At 27.7% G+C, this 1,807-nt stretch overlaps 1 protein-coding gene across 1 annotated transcript in view; it reads left to right on the plus strand.

Annotated features, from left to right (window-relative positions):
- Positions 1-974: 974 nt before the first annotated feature.
- Positions 975-1,807, plus strand: part of LOC139854804 (uncharacterized) — a 7,256-nt gene continuing 6,423 nt past the window's right edge. The window contains exons 1-2 of the mRNA XM_071844086.1: positions 975-1,017; positions 1,764-1,807. The exon at positions 1,764-1,807 is cut by the window's right edge and continues 454 nt beyond it. Of these exons, the coding sequence (XP_071700187.1) occupies positions 975-1,017; positions 1,764-1,807 (87 nt within the window). The remainder of the gene's footprint in view (positions 1,018-1,763) is intronic.

Below are 1,807 nucleotides of genomic sequence, written 5' to 3' on the forward strand. Positions count from 1 at the left end.
CTTGTACTTCCATTTTTCTCCATTTATAAGGATGATCAAAAACTCAATGCATATATAAATGGGTTTGTTGCCTTCAAAATGTGATTTATCTTCTTTCAATTCGAACATGCATCCGTTAAACTCCAGGAAATAAATGAAACTATAAATGGGTTTGCTGCATTCATAATGTGTTTTATATGGATGATCAAAAATTCAATGCATATATAAATGGGTTTGCAACTATGTTTATGTTTGGATGCATTAAAATCAATGAAACTATAAAAAAATACGACTTTGATTTAAAATGAAATCTAGAGAGAGCATAAAGATAGGAGGAGTATGAAAATTAAAAACTACGTAGCTCCTAATATACCTTTTTTGTTAGTTATGAATTGTTTTTAAAGTTTTTGATCATCATATGCATCAAACGGTTCAGATCTGTTCTCACCATTAGTTATATATGAGAACATTCTCATGGGATTAACACTATATATATATATATATATATATATATATATATATATATATATATATATATATATATATATATATATATATATATATATATATATATATATATATATATATATATATATATATATATATATTTTGCAAACAATTGTCCTAATTGTAATATGCATATATGCGTCGAGGAACCAAAAGGTATATTTCCAAGTCTAGAGCTCGCTATGAAGTCTAATGCTAAAGGTGAAACACTAAAGTAAGAATATGCTAGAGGACATGACCAAGCAAGCTAAGCGTACCCATGAGGCTAAGAATCATAATGGAAACAAATGGAGAAAATGCTTTAGATTTTAGGTTGTAGATTTTTAAAGCAAGGTATATAACTTATATTATATTATATTATAATTATTATATAGTATTATATATTATATATACTCTATATTTTATAATTTATATCAGGATTATATAGTATGTAAGTGTACAAGATACAATTTACATTTACAACTTTACATTCAACGCATCTGCACGTAATGGCTTCCTCAGACCTTGAAAGGAGCAATGAGACCACGAGAGGTAAATAGTTGTAACATATTGTTAAACCTAAAGTCAATTTAGAGAAAAATTAGATTTCAATTTCACATTAACAGATATATTTGAAGTTTTATTTAGATGAGATTACTATCTTTGTGTGTGTCACTAAAAAAAAAAATAGTTTTGTGACGATTTTTTATTTGTCACTATTAATACTATTTAGTTATCATTAAAACAGTCGACAATAAATTTTGGTTACTATGCGATATTATTGACCAAACAAATGATCACTATCGTGACTAACTTTAGTATTTTGGTGTCTAATAACGTTTTCTGAACGAATCTATAGTGACGAGAAGTGATCGACCTTAACTCGATTTAGTGACCAATTTAGAGTTATTAGTGACTAATAGCTCTCGTCACTAAAACTCATTTTTCTTATAGTGTGTTTTAAGTGTTAATATTAGTGGAAGAAATGGCAAATAGATTAAGAAAATGTATTCCAAAGCATGCTACTGTGTGTGATCTTTCTTTATCTTTTTAGTTATTCGATTTTGGGTATCACTTAAAGTTTAATCATCTCTTAGTATGGTTTCATTATCATTGCTTATGGTTTCTTTGTTAGGTTTAATCACGTGGTTCATCAAGTTATATAGGTTATTATTATTATTTTTTTCAATATATATGGTGGAGTGATCCCGTGAGAGTAAAAAAAAAGAAGATGGAGTAACAACCTAATATCATTCATCAGTAGCGTAATATTATTCATCTCTCATCTCCTGCTACAGATTGGGTAGAATACCTCCCACTACACAGAGCCATATTAAGGGAT

This window comes from Rutidosis leptorrhynchoides, chromosome 6 (genome assembly GCF_046630445.1).
Source record: "Rutidosis leptorrhynchoides isolate AG116_Rl617_1_P2 chromosome 6, CSIRO_AGI_Rlap_v1, whole genome shotgun sequence".
NCBI classification, from domain to species: Eukaryota; Viridiplantae; Streptophyta; class Magnoliopsida; order Asterales; family Asteraceae; genus Rutidosis; species Rutidosis leptorrhynchoides.